Source organism: Cynocephalus volans, chromosome 3 (assembly GCF_027409185.1).
Source record: "Cynocephalus volans isolate mCynVol1 chromosome 3, mCynVol1.pri, whole genome shotgun sequence".
NCBI classification, from domain to species: Eukaryota; Metazoa; Chordata; class Mammalia; order Dermoptera; family Cynocephalidae; genus Cynocephalus; species Cynocephalus volans.
The window spans coordinates 160,977,180-160,992,906 of record NC_084462.1 but is presented as its reverse complement, the minus strand read 5'-3'; the positions used below and the strand labels follow the sequence as shown (position 1 = coordinate 160,992,906).

General features: G+C 33.7%; 1 protein-coding gene across 1 annotated transcript in view; it reads left to right on the top strand.

Moving 5' to 3' along the window:
• The window catches only part of CEP128 (centrosomal protein 128), a 347,268-nt gene that overhangs the window by 286,283 nt on the left and 45,258 nt on the right, over positions 1-15,727 (top strand). Inside the window, exon 19 of the mRNA XM_063091601.1 lies at positions 12,041-12,064. Coding sequence (XP_062947671.1) covers positions 12,041-12,064 — 24 coding nt within the window. The remainder of the gene's footprint in view (positions 1-12,040; positions 12,065-15,727) is intronic.

Below are 15,727 nucleotides of genomic sequence, written 5' to 3'. Positions count from 1 at the left end.
TGATTATGGGACATGGAGGGTTGGGTAACTCTTTGCCACTTTCAGGTCGAGGCAACTTAATAGCTCATTAAAATCTCTATTTTCTTAAAAGGTGAAGAGGCTTACCAAGACTTAAATTTGGAATGAGGTCTCAACAGAGATAAAGCTTTAGCAGTCTATCTTGGGGTCAAGCAGGGTCTCAGCCAATTAGATTTGCACGCTTCAATTTACTACGTCAAGAGGCCTCAAGAGAGCAGGGAACCAAGCTCAGTAAAATGAATTCCACTTGAAATTTTAGTCATTAAATTTTATCACCCTGTTATACCTGAAATTTGCAACTTAATTTTAATTTCAAATTTATGACAGAATAAAACTTGAAAATAGAATATTTTGTGAGAGAAGTATTTTTGTGTCTGAATATATGGAAGTTAATTGACTAGGTCATTTTCTTTTGAGAAGAAAAAAAAAAATAAAGAATGTGCCTGGGTCTGTTTATCCAACGGGATGAAAAGCACAAGTCTTCAGGACTCAGCAGTCTCCTTGAGTTAAGCTTCTAAAAAAACAGACACCATTTGGAAACATTTAAAAAATGCAAAGACAAAGTGTAGTCTTTGAGCTCAAGAGCCCAAATTTTACTCTGTGACAGAAAGTTTACTAAAAAACCTGGTAATGAAAACAACTTGAGTGAATTCTACAGATTTTGTAAATTGCACCCACAAGGGGGAAGTTTATTTTATGTATCTTCATGCACCGTCCTCTTTGCAGTTGACTTCATGAAAAGCAACACTTCCAGAAAACATCCCTCGGTGCCACTTTCAGAGTGTGAGAGAGCTCCATGGGCATTGGAACTGATGTAAATAGCAGCTTCTGTTTTCTTGTGGAAAGAAAAACAACAACAACAACAACAAAACAATTTCAGCACATTATGATGTCTCATAGCTTTGAGTTTGTTTTCACCAGTCTCCAGAGTCAATGGTCACCTTATAATTTGGGACAGTTTCATTTGGGTTGCTGAACTTAAGTGATCACTTCAAGACCATTGTCCATAATATATTACTGCTTATGCTTCTCATGTCACATTCCAAGAGAGGACTCAAACTTTGGGCAAATAACCATGTTAACCCATCTTGTCCTCCATCCCCTGGTAACAAAGAGAGTTGTAAAAAGCAGTGTTCTAAGTAATGACTATAGTGTGCAACAGATTTGGAAACAAGTGTTCAGCACCTTTCTGACTGAAACAAATTTCCGTTGACTCATAAAACAAATCTCTAAGGATATATATAGATATTCATAGGACAACATTGAAAGAAACTATATTTCTCACTTCTAGGGCTATCTCCCCTCCCAATCTCTGGCTGATTTTCCAGAATATAAAGAAACACTGCAGAGGACTTCTCTGGTCTGGGATCTTGAAAAATCATTGATATTATGCTTCAATACCCTAACAAATACACCTAAAAAAAAAAAAAAGACTATAAGAATCTACATAATTTCTGGAGAGTGCATTGAATAAGTCAGGCAATACTGGGACGTTAACATGAGTGAAATTTTTACTGCCTTTCTATAACTTTAAGACTGCTTATAAATGCTTAGACTCCAAGTTTACATACATGTAACTGGGACAGTATCATATATATATTTGGCTACCAGCATGTGAGGAAGATTTTAATTCCTGGTGCAAGATTATATGCAATCCAGTAATCTCAAACACTTCTTGGAAGGAGAAGGGATCATTTTTCTTTTTCCATTCTGTACCTTTTCTTTTTGCTTATTCATCGTGTTTTAAATAAACAGACTGAAGAAAGTTGTTATTAAAGCCCTCCTTTGGCTTCTTCAGTTTCAATTTTAAACCAAGTTCAAAATATTCTGGCAAAAATTAAAGGCAACATTAGAATGTTTCCATAAATTTTAAATTGTGCAAAAGGTGATAAAACTAAAATGAGCTGAAAAAGGACTAATAAAGATCTCTTCTTATATCTTCATGTTTTTATCATAATCAGTGATTATTTTGTTTGTTATAAATTGGTTCTAAAGCACACTCCTTTTCCAGAGTCTCAGCATTACATGTACTATTATAGATTAAATTTGTTAGAAGTTTAATGTTTACTTTAAAAAGTGTGAGGCTTATTAGCATGTTAATGAATAACATGTAATATCTGTTAACAATATTCCCATATTTTCCTATAAAGCGAAATAGAAAATATTATGTACAAGAGAGTCCATGCCATTACTACATTCCGGTTGTAACTGAAGTCTCTAGTCTTCATTTCACTGCTAGAAAAGAACTGATAAATTTGTCATAAATGAAATGGGGGTCAGAGGAAAGAGTCCATAGATGGCCTCAGAGATATATCTAAACCCCTGTGGTCCAGACCCAAAAGAATTGCAGACCAACATAATAGAGGTGTCATTTAGCTGCACAGTGTCACAGCTAATTAAACTTAGGTCTTTGCTTTCCTTTATCCTTCTGCTATTTCCACTATGTTTTTGACAGCACATGCTTCATTTGGCCTAATGTCAGACCCAGTAGAAGTGAGAAGGAATTGCAACTTACTTAAAAAAGGCATATGGCAAAAATATAATCTCCCTTTTATTACACAGTGAAATAAATATAAAAATATGTAAAAATGTGTTTGTAAATATTTGAGAAAATATAATAATGGTTTTTATTTGAACATTAAATTTTATTGTGCTACAGTATTGTTTTATTACATTGTCACCTTATGTCTATTAAAAATGAGGTTCTGGAATGCTGTTCTGGCATATGTCATTTTAAGATAGAGGCTCTAGAACAGTTTACCAGTGTATCCCCTAAAATGCAAAAACGCAAAATAGCCTTACAGTAATAAAAAAGCATTTATTGTCTGTTTGCTTGTAAAACTGTACTGTCAGCATATGGTATTTCCATTAGCTCCATTTTGCAGAGCTGTTAAAGGGAAGAAAAAAAATATATATATATATATAACCTTTAATTTGTTATTGAATTTAGTATAAACTCCTTTGATGCAGGCAGTACTGGATTACAGTTCAAGCTCCGCCATTTTATCGCAATGTAGACTTTCACACATTTAATGTCTTTGAGTCTGTCCATCTGACTTTAAATAATTGAAATTAGTAATATTCTCCTATTGGCAGTTTTTGTGAACATTATAAATTACATGTTAAAAGTACTCAATACAATTTTGGAAACTTAATAAACTTCCAATCAATAGTGTTGATTTTTATGATACTGGTAATTTATTTATTTATTTTTTCATTGACACATATTAATTGCACCTATCTATGGGGTACAGAGTTATATTTCAATACCTGTATACAATGTGTGATGATCAAATCTGGTACTGGTAATTTAAAGGGATGTTTTCAGCCACAGTATACATACCAGTGTCCCTTTTGTTCTTGAAATTAAGGAAACCCTTTCCTGTCCCAGGACCTTTGCATTTGCTACCCACTCTCTGTATAATATTTTTCCCTTAGCTCTTGCAGTGACTGGCTCATTTCCATCCTTTAGATTTCATTTGAATTCTTTAGGCACAAATGTTACTTCTTTATGGGGACTTAACCTGACCAGCTTGTCTAAGGTAAACCTCCAACATCACTCCCAGTCATGGTCTCTGTGTATCTTCTTTATTTCTGTCTTTGTCTTCTCCTTTGGAATATAAGCTCCAAAAAAAGGAGAGAGACCTTTGTTGATAATTGTGTGTCCAATGTCTAACACAGTGCCTGCCTCAGTAAATATGAATGAATGGATGAATTAATTAAGTGAATAAGTGAGTGGAAAGGAGGGAGGAGAAAGAAAAGAAGGAAGCAAGGAAGGAAAGACATTTGAAGGAAAAGAAGAATGATGGATAAAAGGAATAAAGGACAAAAGGAAGAAACTTCTATTGCCTGAAGAATGGTTTATATTCTGGGTATACCTGTATGTATTTATGCATATGCAACTTTTAAATTTTGTTTTAAAATGTAAAAGTTGGGTAAAAATTGTGTGGTTCCTATTATCTTTTCTTGTCCTGGCTCAGTGTGTGTCACTTTATCCTCTCCTTTGAGTAATCTACAGGGTTTTCTACAGGGTGACTTCTGTGAGGCAGAAAGTAATATAGGATATCAACACCTTAGAACAAGGGTCACCATACTTCCTAAAGGGCCAGATCTAAATATTTTCGTTTTTGCAGGACTTAAGCTATCTTGCAACAACTTAACTCTGCATTCTAGCATGAGAGCAGCCATAGACAATACATAAGGGAACGATCAGGCTGTGTTCCAATAAAACTTTATTTATGGATATTGAAATTTGGATTTTATATAATTTTCACATCATGAAATATTCTTACTTTGTTTTTTTTCAACCAAGAAAAAAATGTAAAGACCATTTTTAACTTGTGTGTCTGTAAAAACAGGTAGCTGGCTAGATTTGGCCCACTGTCCTACTTTGCTAGTTTAATGGTTCTCTATCTCAAGAATGTTTGCCTCTTAAAAGATGAACTGGCATGGGGGGGTCCAAGAATAAATTTTGGAGTTCTCCCTCAAAGAATAAATTTCTGTTGGTAGAATTTTAAATAATTTGGTAAATGGAAGGAAAATACAATTTTAAGTAATTAGACCTTTCTGAACTCCTACAATCTCACTGCATCAGCACTCTATTATCTACAGGTAAGGTAGTGAGTGCTAAGAGTAGCTTTCATTACTGGCTAAAACTGCCCAGGTGTGACTATTGACAAGCTCCAGTCTTCTGTATTCCTTCATTTCTTAGGCTTTGGAATTTAGGATCATTTACTTCCAGGGATGATTTTGAAAGCAAGACAACTGAGTACACTCTTAACTAAATCATTATGCTTTATTTATAATCCTGAAGAATAAAACATTTTAAGTTTCAAGTGATGATTTTCCTGAAATTCGTGACTTTAAGTTAGGTAAGGAATTATTTGGGGGACCATTAAGGGTTCTACATGATACTATTTTCTCTAAGTGCAGAAATTTAAAAATTAGTTTGAAGTTATTATAGTCTCATTAGTGTTATTTTTAAAGTTATTTCTATATGTAGCACTTTCAATTATTTTAAGATAATAGAGGTTTCCAGCTCTGTTTTTTATAACTCCCATTTCTCTTAAACAGCCGAAGCTACAGTTTAAACTTGCATCTTGGGAAGATTCTAGTCAGACTGCAGTGAAAAATCAGAATGAAGCTCAATTTGAAGAAAAAGCAGTTAAGTATTTCATAGGTAGGAATACTTAGGATGTTTGGAACTGAATAGTCAAAATACAACTGCTTTATTGTCAAGCATATAGGATAAGCCAGCCTTCAAGTACGCTTCTCAGAAGAGCATTAAAAACTAAGTTGTTGGGTTGTTTTTTTTCTCATTTTTCTTAGAATAATGCACCATTGATTGTCAGTGTGTAGGTAATCTGAGCTTAGTTTTAAATATTTTAACCACTTTTCCCTTCTTACCTGTGCTTGTATATTAGGAAATGGAGATGAATAATAGTTTTAATCTAAGTCAAACTGAATTAGGAAGCATAAAAACCCCTAATTTATATCAGGCAAATACATTGTTTTAAAACTCACTGCTTAGGCCTTGGTTATCCTTAGCAGCCTCCTTAGTGTAGAATACTGAGAGGTAACTGTGTATAGAAGCAGACAGAAGAAATACAGCAAGAGAGGGTAAGAGAGAGAGTCTCTAATATAGAGTACCTTGTGCTTTTATTCCTGAAAAGTGTTGAGTAAATGACTCTGCATTTACATTAGGATATGGATTATTGGATTTTCCCAAATGAACTCAATTTAATTCCCAAGGTGGACTGTCTGCTCATACCATTTAGTGACTCAGCTGTGTGACATGCATGATAGTCAAAAATCAAGTGCTATAATTGAAATATTCAGGAGGCTTGGGACAAAGGATTCTATGGTTGTATGGATTTCCTTGTGAATGTTTTTCACCTAGAAGCCTAGGAGATGTTGTGTGCCCTCGAGGGAAACGAAGGAGATGTCAGCCTCAGGGAGTCTGATTAGATCAGCTGTGTTTGGTGGCAGTCAGATACACACCCCTCTGTGTACCTAAAAATGAAAGCACACCGTATTGTTTTCTACAAGGTCTGCATGACACAAGCCTACTCATGAATTATGCCATAATCACCATTGATTTGCATAGGAGTTTAGAGCGTGTTCTGCGGATACATGACTAACCTCACAACTGGAGATATCTACTTTATTTTTAAAAATATAAATTCTTGGAAAAAAAAAAAAGAGGGCTACTACTCAGCCCGTTTCTGCATCTCTTTTGGGGACGGTCAATCTTTGAAATGTGCATTGCACCTAACTAACATCCTATGATGGCCTTTATCTGCAAATAATTTTTAGTTTCTCTCCAGTCCAGACGTCACCCACTGACCAAATACCTTTCTTAGCTGTTACCAGCAGCTTCACTGTGGGGTTGGGCAGTCCCAGGAGAAAGATAATTCAGTGTCCTTTGTCGTTCATTTTATTTGTAGTCGTATTCTGTAGGCACACACCTATGTACCACATTATTTTGTGCTTTAAAGGTAGAACCATGAAATGAAATGATTCTTCATTTTAAGAAAAAAAAATTGGAATATAAAGGGCAAATCTGAGATTTTTTGGTATCAGTTTTATACAGCTGTCTGGAAGTATTTACAGGGACTTTAAGCAAAACCCTTACCTCTCCTCTCAAGATGTATTTTTCCTATGTGAAATCTGTCAAAACAAACCTAGAGAGCCCCATTTCCATATCTTTCTCTTCATCTTCCTCCACCACACTTGCATTCCCTATCTCATAAATTCACTTCACTTACCCCACTTCAGTGCAAGTACAGCCTCAGCCTTTCCTGCTCAGTGTCAAACTCAAGTATAATGATCAGTAATGGACTCATAACGAACAAAACCACAAACCAAAATGCCACCCTGAGAATATAGCAAAAGAAAGCTACAGAACAACTGTCTGCCCTCAGGTGTCTGTCATGGCAATGGTGGTAGATGAGAGAACATATCACACACTTTGAATCTGTTTTTAAATCCTGCAGTTGTTTCTGCTTCTGGTTCTATCAGGGATTTGCCACACCCAAAGTGAAAAGGAGGTAACAATTACTGGGTACTCTAGGACGCGAATATCCCTTTAAACTGGCTTTTCTTAAAAAGTCAGATTGTTGGGGTTTTCTTATTGACGGTTTTTTTAGAGAAAATCTTGACATCTTGCTGTGTTTTTTTCTTGTTTGTTTTTTGTTTTTCCAATATTTCTGTTTTGTTATTTTGGGCATTAAAGTGGGTTATTTGAAAAAGACATGTAAGCAGTTAGCAAAATGATTTAACAAAAATTGACTACAGGTATCTAATAATAGCTAAATCGAACACTGGATGATTGAGAAAGCAGTGCCAACTGCTTTAATGCCATCTTAGAGTTTTTGTAAGTGTATTGTTGTTGTCTGACTTTGACTAGGTAACATGCAATTTTATGTATAGATCATTAATGCATTTGGTATTTTCAAAGCCAACTTGTGCTATATTTTAAAGCTTTTTTTGATGTGAATTTTATGTTTTTATTTTGTTTTAGTTTATTTTAGATCACTATATGAAATGCTGATTTTTTTTTGTGATGGTTTAACCAAAGCCTTTTCTTTCTTTTTACTCTCTTGAAGTTTGGAAAAGAATCTATTTGAAATTATTTCTAGTTCTTTTAATTATTAAAATATGACATGCAAATTGTTAAATGTAATGGATTGTCATGGGGAAATGCCAGAAGAAAAAATGTACATATTTGCGTTTCATTCCGCATCCTTTATGTAGGAATTATCAGGTAAACTGTGAGTGTTGATGAAACAGAGTTGACATTGACAGGAAGAATACCATGCAGTGGTATCACAGGGTCAAACTGAGTGGATTTTTCTTCCAGAAAAGAAGCTTTGTGCTTTTAGAACAGTGTTGGGAAGGAGTCCTCATTGTGAGTTTTTCTTTTTGAAAATTATATGTTTATTATGGCTCTTCAGTCCTAGAGAAGTTTCCAGAATTATTTTATATTCTTAAAGCTTCTTTGACTTGGAAAAGATAGAGACCCTTGTTATATTTTTATGCCAGTGTTGTGCTTTTTTCTATGCTAATGACATATTTAAAGCATTCTTGGAAAATTCTACATTACTGTGATAACATAAAGTCACTAGACCTGTTTGACTGTACTTACCAGAGGCAGAAGAATTCTGATTATTTAGATCTATAAGCTTCTAATTCATCTGTTAGATGTGATGGATGAATCAATGAGGCTAATTGATTGGCTCAGCTGAATCAAATAAACTGTTAACGATCATGTATTCAGATACCAATGATCCATTTAGTGCTCATTTCCTAACTTAGCCTACGAATATTTGCTCATTTCCAGTGATGCTAATGAATTTGCTTTGGTTCATTTGTAGATTTTCACGTACACCCCATTGTGACTAAGTAGCAAATGAATATATATTGTCTAAGGCAAGTTACTAACCTCATCACAAAAACTTAAAATAGTGTCTTGCTGGTTAGCTCAGTTGGTTAGAGCACAGTGTTATATAGACCAAGGTCAAGGGTTCAGATCCCTGGGCCAGCCACCAAAAAACAAAACTAAAGTTAAAATACATCTTTTTTTATAATACATATGCTTCCCCCCAAAATAACTCTCCCCACTAGATCTGTCAAGCCAGAATAAATTAAAACATGATGTCTAAGAGCATTATTTTCATTTAGAAAGTATACGTAGTTTTTGTTTATTGATAAGAACAGCTATGAGCACTCTTCATTGTAACTCAGTGAACATGCAGTGAACACATGCAATCATCAACAGCAGACATTAAAGTAATTATTTGTTACCATTTTTGGTGTTTCTTAGAACTGAAGAATTGTAGGAAAGGGACTATCAAATCACACACACACACACACACACACACACACACACACACACACACACACACACACACACACACACACACACACCCCACACATCAAATCATACCCCCCCACACACAAAACAATAGCAAAAGAGCAGGTTTTTTCCTCAGAAAACTCTTTCTTCAAAATATTTCAATTTTTCTTTAACCCTCCCCTTCCACTTAGACTAGTATTTCAGTCATAATTATTTCTTTCCTTCTTAATGTTCTTATTTATCTAGAAACATAAAGGAGAAATAGATAGATTTGGGATAATAAAATAATTTCTTTGTATAACATTCTTGCATCTTATTTTAGGTGTTTTTGTTTGGAGTAAAAGGACTTGGAGGCTTATGGATAGGCATCAGAGAGTCTGCATTTTCCTCTGAAAGTATATACAAAATTACATTTGTGTATGTTTCGTAAATAATGTACATTTTCATGGAGAGAAGATCAAGTTTCATCAGATTCTCAAAGTCTATGACTAGAAAAATAAGAGCCACTGATTTAGTAAAACCACCTGAAATAGCACAATGTAGTGAGAATGTCTCTAGTTCACTTCTGGAGGTTGTCTTCCCACTTGCTAACCCCCCTTTTGATATCTTAACACTTTTCTTTTCAGGACCCAGCCTTAGGACTGGGAGGGAGGTGGTGGGGGATGGTGTGGGAAGTGTTGAACCTGCAGGTTGAGCTTGAAAATAAAATCTGTTGAAATGAAAATTGGAGATTAAAAGAAGAAAACTACAACTGCAGTTCAAGGTAGGGTGTGAGAGGTTAAGGAGGATAGAGTTCATTTTGGTGTCATTTTACATTCATTCTAGGACATATACTGGCATTGTTTTTTTCATGAGCTGTATCAAAGCCACAATATTAGCTTAAGTCGCCTCTATTTTAATAGCAAGAACATGAGAGGAAGTATGCAAATCATTTGTTGGAGAATAAGGATACATGGTATCCTAATTCTTTTACATACAGATATATAATAACTAATCTTGTCTGCCAAAAAACATGTCCCCTACACCCTTTAAATTTTTCAAAATACATTTATTAAATTTTAAAATCAAGCAATAAGTTCATAGAGACTAGAAATGATTTCTTCTTGTTTAAAAACTACAATTTAGACAAAGCTTGCTAATTGGCATCAGTGGCTGTTATCTTAGCTATTGTTGACTGGCAAATCCCATTACTGAAATTTATGTTAATAAACTGAATTTCCTATTTCTCTAATTCCCTCATTTTTTTTTTTAACATATGCATTTTTCATTGAAAGCTGTCTCTACTATTTTGGAGTGAATTAGGTTATAGACAAACAAGCGTAAGTAAATTGTAGCCAAATATATTATTTACTGACTGTTCTGTTTTTACAAACTGGAGTGCTTTGACCATTTGAACCCATAATCTTATAGACTAGGCACATATTTCTTTTTAAATAGCATAACAAATATTTAACTAAAACAAAGACACTAATGCACAAATTATATCAGCTTATCTGTTCCAAACACTGAGATATAAATTAATTCAGACTGAATTTAATTCATTTCTACTGCTTTGTCATCAGACAAAATCAACTACTTCAAGCCGACTCTATGTGTGCTTTTAAAATATGTTAATCCTGAATAATACCAGCCCACAAGCCCCCAGCATGAAGAAGACTTAAGCCAAAATAGGGGCTGTAAATATTTTGAGTCTTCCAAGATGGTTCATTGAAATGTGATAGTGCCCAAAGGCTGTTTCTGTCTATATAAGGCATCTAATGAGGTTCTGTTCAATCTGCAAAGGATGATAAAGCGTTGCTGAATGGTTTCGTCCCAGATGCACTGTGAATAAGATGCCTGGTAACAACATATCAAAGCCCCCTTGAGACATCATGTGCATTTATTTTGAGGTGTTCAAATGTGACAATATACAAGTCACCAACAAAATAGCAGTTATTTTTGTGAAAATTACGAGGGTGAGGGTGAGGTCCTCTCAAGTATGCCAACAAAATGCAATTGAACAGATTATATTGCTAAAAACAGTCTGCTTTGGACTGATTTTGCATAATGTATTCATTTAACTCATGCCCACATAGCCAAATATTTTCAGGATAGGAATGTTCAACTCAGTTTCCCAGTTGCAGGGTTGGAGGTCAGTTGCAGAAGTCATCAGAGGTGAGCCCTCTGTCGAGGTGACTCCTCTGAGAGAATGCAGGTGAGAGCCAGTTTGTTATTTCTGGGTCCCTGCTGGGCCACAACAGACCTGAGCTGAGTCATTCTCTGCACCATTTTCTCCTCTTTACTTCTTAGGATAAATGATTAGTTGATTTGATTAAACAAAAAAAATTCAGATTCCACAAGATTTCCTCCAATTCTTAAAATAAGAGAAAAGAAAGACAAATGGCTTGACCCTCCTAAAAAAGATGGCTTTCCATTTTCTTAAATCTTCAGACTGCTTTCTCTTAAATTCAGTTTTTTTTATTTAGTAAAGACTTCCTATTTTAGCTGTCAGCTCTGGAAAGAGCTGATAATACAAGTGAGTTGAGAGTGCAACCATTTTCTTAATCATTTAGCTTCTTAAGCAGTGTTGTCAATGACCCCTTCTTAAACCAGTATTTCTGTAAACCTCCTAATATGCTATGGAGAATGAAGGCCTGTCTGGGTTCAGGATTAGCTGCATGTGGCATATCTATCTCATTTATTTTCCTACCTTGTTTTCAATAACAATTTGCTTACTAATTTTAATTGACGAAGCTATTCTTATGTCTGAATTTTACCTTCCTGTGAAATCACATTCTTCACTGCATAACTTTTTATTTCACTACTGTTGTCTGGTTGTGTGATTCATATATTTAAATCTTTTATATTATATATCCTTACATATGTAAATAATTTTACCAATGCAAAAGTAGTAAGACCTATTTACTTCAGTAACAGTGCCTACATTGATGGTATTTACTGTTAAATTAACGCCTGTAGTCCTAACATTAGACGAGATGGGAAAAGGTGTAGTGATTCCTTTGTCTACTTTTTTATTGTAGAGATCATTCTGAGTAGGAGTTCTTATTTTTTACATTTTTAAAATAAATTATTACTAGTAGAAGGTAAATAGAAAACCTGAAAATAAAGTAAACTTGATTTTTAATAGCTTTGGTTTTATAATTGTATATTGTGCTTTATTTGCAGGACCGTGTAATTGCATTAGAAACGGTAAGTTGGGGCATTTTCTTTCTTCTTGCATTACTGCTGTCTCCTGATGTGGATTTCAGAGCACACCAAAGGAAGCAGTTCCAGAAAGCATTTCTAAACCTACATCTAAGATTCAAAGGGGAAAATGAGTTAACCATATCTAAAAGGTATGTGGATACAGACTTTTAAAATGAAAGAAGAAATTAAAAATAAAAATGTGAGCATATTTAAGTGGTCACTGCTCTCTCAGGACTGACGATGCCAAGATATATTAATTTATGGAAAACATAATTAGTTTAAATATAATTAATACCTCATGTATTTGTTTCAGAATTTCACAATCACTAAAAGGACTGGTTGAAAGAAACTGAGATCAGGATGCTATTATACTTTGGATTTCAGGTTTTCAATATTCATATTTTTTTAACATTGTTTTCACCAATATCAAGAAAAGAATGATAAAATCTCATCTGTTTTTTTCTGAATAATCTTACTTGTAGGAATCTAGCATTAGGAAATAATTTTTTTAAGTGCATAGATGTAAAGATTACGTGCTTACTTATCGTATTTCTTAGAAATTTATTTTTAAATTAAAAAAGAAGCCAACTTCACTGTTTGGCAATAAAGTAATGGTTAGGTAAAGTGTGGAATTTCTATCCAACATGCCACAATGGTTATGGAAAAAACTTATTATATACAGTTAAATGGAAACAAATTCAAGATATAAAATTGTGTGTACTTTAATGATAACATATAGGCATATAAAAAAGTGAGCAAAACATACTAGTAGCTTGTTAGACAAGAATCAAGTTGTAATTTCATTCCTATTTCTCAAGTTTATAAAATATGGTTATATTACTTTTATAAACATCATTATAATAAAAACCATATGAACTGGAAGAACAGTAAATAAATTATGGTACTGCCTTATGGCGAAATATTATGCAGCCATAAAAAGTCATATTTTCAAAAATATAAATATTGTGATGCTGTTATGTGGGGAAAAAAGTGACATATAAAGATGTATAGACAGTATGATGTAAATCTTGAATATGCATATTTTTGCACTGGAAAAAAACCTTAAGAAAATACATAGTCAGAGTAGTAAGAGTGTCTTGGGACTGGCAGTGATTTTTTCTTTTTTCCTCTTTTTATGTTTTTAATGATAAGGAAACAAAATCCTTTAAACAGTAAGGCTCATAAGGAATAAAATATTTATTTTGTGAGTGTGAGAGGTGGAAAGATGCTAATAAAGCACATTTTAGTAATGTATAAGCAAGTGATTTTGATTGATATGTCCAGAGCCTAGTGGGTAAATAACTTCTTCCCTAGACTGAACTGGGCCATTTAGAAAGTACACTGACCTTCTCAGTTTCAGTATGATGACATTGTAGGCGAATAAAATGTTTAGTGTTCTTCCACATATGTTTTACTTACCCTTAGGAAGTGTCTTGCCAACAGGATTTGGCTTGTGAATTAAATGTCTTTTTTAAAAGTATGAACAAAAACTGAATTTTTTAGTTTAAGGATCTAGATCCAGTGTACAAAATACCATTTATGCACATTTAGCAATCATTCCTTTATTGATTCTTTCATCTGTAAAAATGGTTATAATGAAAACTAGTTTATCAGGTTGTTGTGAAAATTAAGAGAGAAAAACACATGTGAAAATATTTAGGACCAAACAAATGTTAGGTTATCATTATCATTATGTGATTGCTTGTTATTTGTTATTTAATCATTTGAATTCTACTGATATGCTATGTGAAACTGACAATTATATCAAGAACAACAAAAAACCTATAACTTTTATAAATATTTGTTAGTCTTTTTTATTTATCCGATCTCTTTACTAAGAAAGTACTTACTATTGAGTAGAATCTTAAATGTCTTGTTCTAAGCCTTTCCCTTAGGAATAAAGGTAGAAATAAAAAATCATGAAAAAAATAAAATTGCTTAAATGGACTAGGTTTTTTATGGTAGCAGTTTTCTCGAGATAGTTTTAATTTGAAATAATTATACATAAAACCATAAAAATTAAAATGCTCAGTAATAATGTTAATGCTCAAATATTATGAAGTCCTTTGACTTCATGGGGCATTATAAGGAGCAGAATTTAATATACTTGGTAGACTATTCAACTGGTAAAGTATTTCATAGTTCATAAAATTAAATATGCTGGAAGTAATCTCAAGATCATTTATTATTCTCTTAAAATCTCAGCACTTAAACCATAGGAAAGTATGATGGTCCACATTTGATTGAGTTGGTATTAAGGGTACATAAGATGTTTCATGTAGGGTGCGTGCATATCATGGTGAAAGAAATCTGCAAAAGTCTGAAATTTCATCATTCTATTAGGAGTATTTACGATAGATTGACTTTGAAGGTTTAGTAATCACAATACCTGAAAATAAGATGGTCTTTTCATTATAATGAGAAACTTGATTTGGCTTGCCACCAGTTATCTATATGCTTAGGCCACAATCCTGTGTCTATTTTTCCTCTTCTTCCTCAAATTTTCCTCTCCTTTGCACTAGCAGGTAGGCTTCTTGGATTAGAAATTACATTTCATTTGCAAATGCATCCCCGGAGTCTGAAAAATTTCTGATATATAGTGAATAATCAATGAACATTTGTAGAATTAAAGAATGAATATCAAACTGAACGTATATTACCCTCACATAAGACTGTACTTAGGAATACAGGTATAAACAGTCCACTAACTGAGAGAAAAAATTCCCCAGAAGCACATCAGTTTATTCTTTATTTCCTAGTCCTTCTGATCAATGCTATATTCTATTTGATGTTTCACAGCTCTGATCATCTTTGCTAAACTTTAATGTGAATTTTCCTGAGATGGAACCACCTTCAGCCAAAATATAGCAGGTTGATTACCCAGATAACGCTAAGTGATCACCTGGAAAGAAAATCTGATTGAGACCTCCAGCTCATGGGTGATGGATGGGACTCAGCCATAGATACTTATTGGGCAGTATGTAAGGAACAGTGCTGACACTGAGGAGGAGAAACGGGAAATAGTTGAGATCAGTGCCCTCAAAGAACTTGCACTCTAACTGAGGAGAGAAATCATCTACATATAAATAAATTAACGGTTAAGATTAAAATGCACTACATACAGCATGGAAATGAAGCAGGCAATGCATTTTGCAGGAGCTATTATGAAGAAAAGATCATCGTAGAATAAATTAAAGACATCATCATGGTTAGATTTACCATGAAAATCAGTTTTGTAGTCTGAAGACATGGTGAGAAGTTTAGATTTATCTCTGAAATTTGAAGAATCAGTAGTGTCAGGTAGAAACAGCCTGAGAAGCCAGTCCTCATTGGAGATGTAAATCAAAGTTTGAAGGCAGTAATGAACAAAAGCTTTGTTAAAAGGATATTTTAAGAAAAAGGCAAGTTCATGATTCTCATCTAAATATAAAATGAAGTTATGACATGTGTTTATTTCACTCATTGATTAATGAGAGAATGAGCAGGATATTACAAACAACTTAAAGGAACATTCAAGGAACCACACATATATAGGCACTAATGAATACTGAAATTAATTTAAAGTAGAGGCAAAATTGGTTTCTTCATGACGGAGAAGGGAAATCAATTGAACCTCACCAGACAAAATTTACTGTTTACGAACAAGAATTATTTGCATTGCTATCA